The sequence below is a fragment of the Penaeus japonicus genome, unplaced genomic scaffold, assembly GCF_977035675.1.
Source record: "Penaeus japonicus unplaced genomic scaffold, GWHDUDI00000001_assembly GWHDUDI00000026, whole genome shotgun sequence".
NCBI classification, from domain to species: Eukaryota; Metazoa; Arthropoda; class Malacostraca; order Decapoda; family Penaeidae; genus Penaeus; species Penaeus japonicus.
Window position 1 is genome coordinate 13,233,314 of NW_028234428.1, and position 2,500 is coordinate 13,235,813.

At 38.5% G+C, this 2,500-nt stretch overlaps 1 protein-coding gene across 1 annotated transcript in view; it reads right to left on the reverse strand.

Moving 5' to 3' along the window:
• Positions 1 to 2,500, reverse strand: part of LOC122244640 (coenzyme Q-binding protein COQ10 homolog B, mitochondrial) — a 12,478-nt gene that overhangs the window by 8,045 nt on the left and 1,933 nt on the right. Inside the window, exons 2-3 of the mRNA XM_043002605.2 lie at positions 1,579 to 1,770; positions 9 to 120 (exon numbers count right to left, since the gene is read on the reverse strand). Of these exons, the coding sequence (XP_042858539.1) occupies positions 9 to 120; positions 1,579 to 1,770 (304 nt within the window). The remainder of the gene's footprint in view (positions 1 to 8; positions 121 to 1,578; positions 1,771 to 2,500) is intronic.

Genomic DNA, 2,500 nt, shown 5'->3' on the forward strand with positions numbered 1-2,500 from the left:
AGGTTCACCTTTAGAAATCCAGGCCGGCGCAATTTCACATCAGATTTCTTGCAGTACGGAACAAATTTGTAGTAGCTCTCGACCTCTGACACAACATCGTACATTTGATTCATGGAATATCTGCAAGAAATCAAATGCGATGGTAATCAATGGCAGAATATAGTTTAAGATCAAACAATAAATACCTAAAATGATCCATCCCTAAACAATTTAGCTAATGCAGATACCAAGAACATCATTAACATATCTTTCACATCCATGCAAGCAAGAACATCATATTTCCTTCTCCTTTTCCCTTGGTTTTCTTCATCAAATTTTGTCACTCTGATCTGTTCCCTTATCCTGATATTTCTGACAATATTAGTATTCCCATTTACTTTTACAGGTGTTGATGCTTGATCAACAAATTCATTCAAAATGTATCTTACTTCTGACATTAATGCTCAATTTCTGAGAAAAAAATGGGTATAATGTTCTATTTACAACACACCTACCATTGAAGAGAACATTGCTCAGTGTATTTCCTATGGCAATTGCTGAATAACTGGCTGAATACCTTATACTTGAAAAGTTAAAAAAAAAAAAAACATCCTTTTTAACATATTCAAGTAGTATCTACAGCTATTTAAGAGATAAAAAATATACATACATACTGGTATCCCATATGCCACAGAGGGGACTTAATGAACAAAGCAACATTTTAAGAGCAGCATTTTTCAGGTTTAATAAAATGATCAAAACATCTTTAGTAGGTTCCAAGCCTATCTTAGAAGAGAAACAGAAGGAAAACAAGAGTTATAACTCAAGGTCAGGGTTACTACTAGTCTTCTAGATGACACCCAACTATTTAAGTGAACTTAAAGGAAGCTGCCAAGTAGTTGGGATATTCTGACTGGTTAAAAATAAACATTCTGCCTCTGAGGGATATTTCACGGCATCCCTGGTGTGAGGGAAGGGATTTCCACCTTTCCCAGAGTGAAATTTCAGTATCAATTACAGATCTGTTCTCGTCACTATTATTCTTAATTCATCAATTTGATCATCTTTAATCCATCCTAAAATAGCAAATCTACCATGGCCTTCTTTCATAATACTGATACCCTTCAGCCTCAAGATATTCAAAATACTGAATGCTGTAAGTTGGAATGGTGATTTACATAGCAAACCTTCATCTTCAAAGTTTCCTCTTTTTATATTCTAAACACTGATGCACAAAGCAATATAAACTACCTCTGTTGCACAGTATAATCAAACAGATGAGTCAGAACTTCATCACAGGGTTACAGATTTCAAAAATTCATTCCCATGCTAAGAATCATGAAAAGAATGTGTATTACAGTAAAGTGTCCAAGAATTAACTATCTTCTTCCTATAGTGACCATCTATTTTAACCTTACAGGTATATTTGAAGACTATTCTGTTGGATAAAGAAGAAATACTGTGGCAATGGATTTGATTAATTACACTATGTTAACATGTGTGAGTATAATATATATTATTTTCCTTATAAATACATTTTAAAATAAAAGCAAACGAGATGACAAAGACAAGCTTCGACAACCCCAAGAATGAACTCACCCGAGGATACGTCTCTCAGAATACTCCTTTTTCTTGCTCCCTAAAACGCCCCCCATGAGTGTCCGGCTGGGAGAGGGGAACGGCCAGGCAGGCGGAGGAACGAGGAGCAACCTCTGCTCTGGGGCGTTGACTCTCCCTTCTACGAGTCTTGTGTCCCTTGGGCGCCATGAGCTCGATTGACGCAGTTGCTCTCTGTGGGGGAGTCTGATGTGACTCGTTGTTGTTGTAGGAGGAGGAGGAGGAGGAGGAGGAGGAGGAGGAGGAGGAGGAGGAGGAGGAGGAGGAGGAGGAGGAGGAGGAGGAGGAGGAGGAGGAGGAGGAGGAGGAGGAGGGAGGAGGAGGAGGAGGAGGAGGAGGAGGAGGAGGAGGAGGAGGAGGAGGAGGAGGAGGAGGAGGAGAAAGATGAAGATGAAGAAAAAGGAGGAGGAGAAAGAGGAGATAGAGAAAAAGAAAAAAAGAAAGATGAAGAGAGGAGAGAAGAAGAGGAGATAGGAGAAGGGAAAGAGAAAAGGGAAATCATAAGAAGGAAATAAGGAGATGAAGAAAGGGAGATACCAGCAGAAAAATGGAAAATAATGGATTAAATTAAAAAGAGTAAAGAGTACAAAAGATTTTTATACATACATACATATATATATATATATATATATATATATATATATATAGAGAGAGAGAGAGAGAGAGAGAGAGAGAGAGAGAGAGAGAGAGAGAGAGAGAGAGAGAGAGAGAGAGAGAGAGAGAGAAGAGAGAGAGAGAGAGAGAGAGAGAGAGAGAGAGAGAGAGAGAGAGAGAGAGAGAGAGAGAGAGAGAGAGAGAGAGAGAGAAAGGTTAAGAAGAAAACTAGACTAACTACCTTGGAAAAGAAAGAAGAGATGTAACTAATGATAATAAAGTGTGTGACAGTTTCATCAATCCAAGTAGG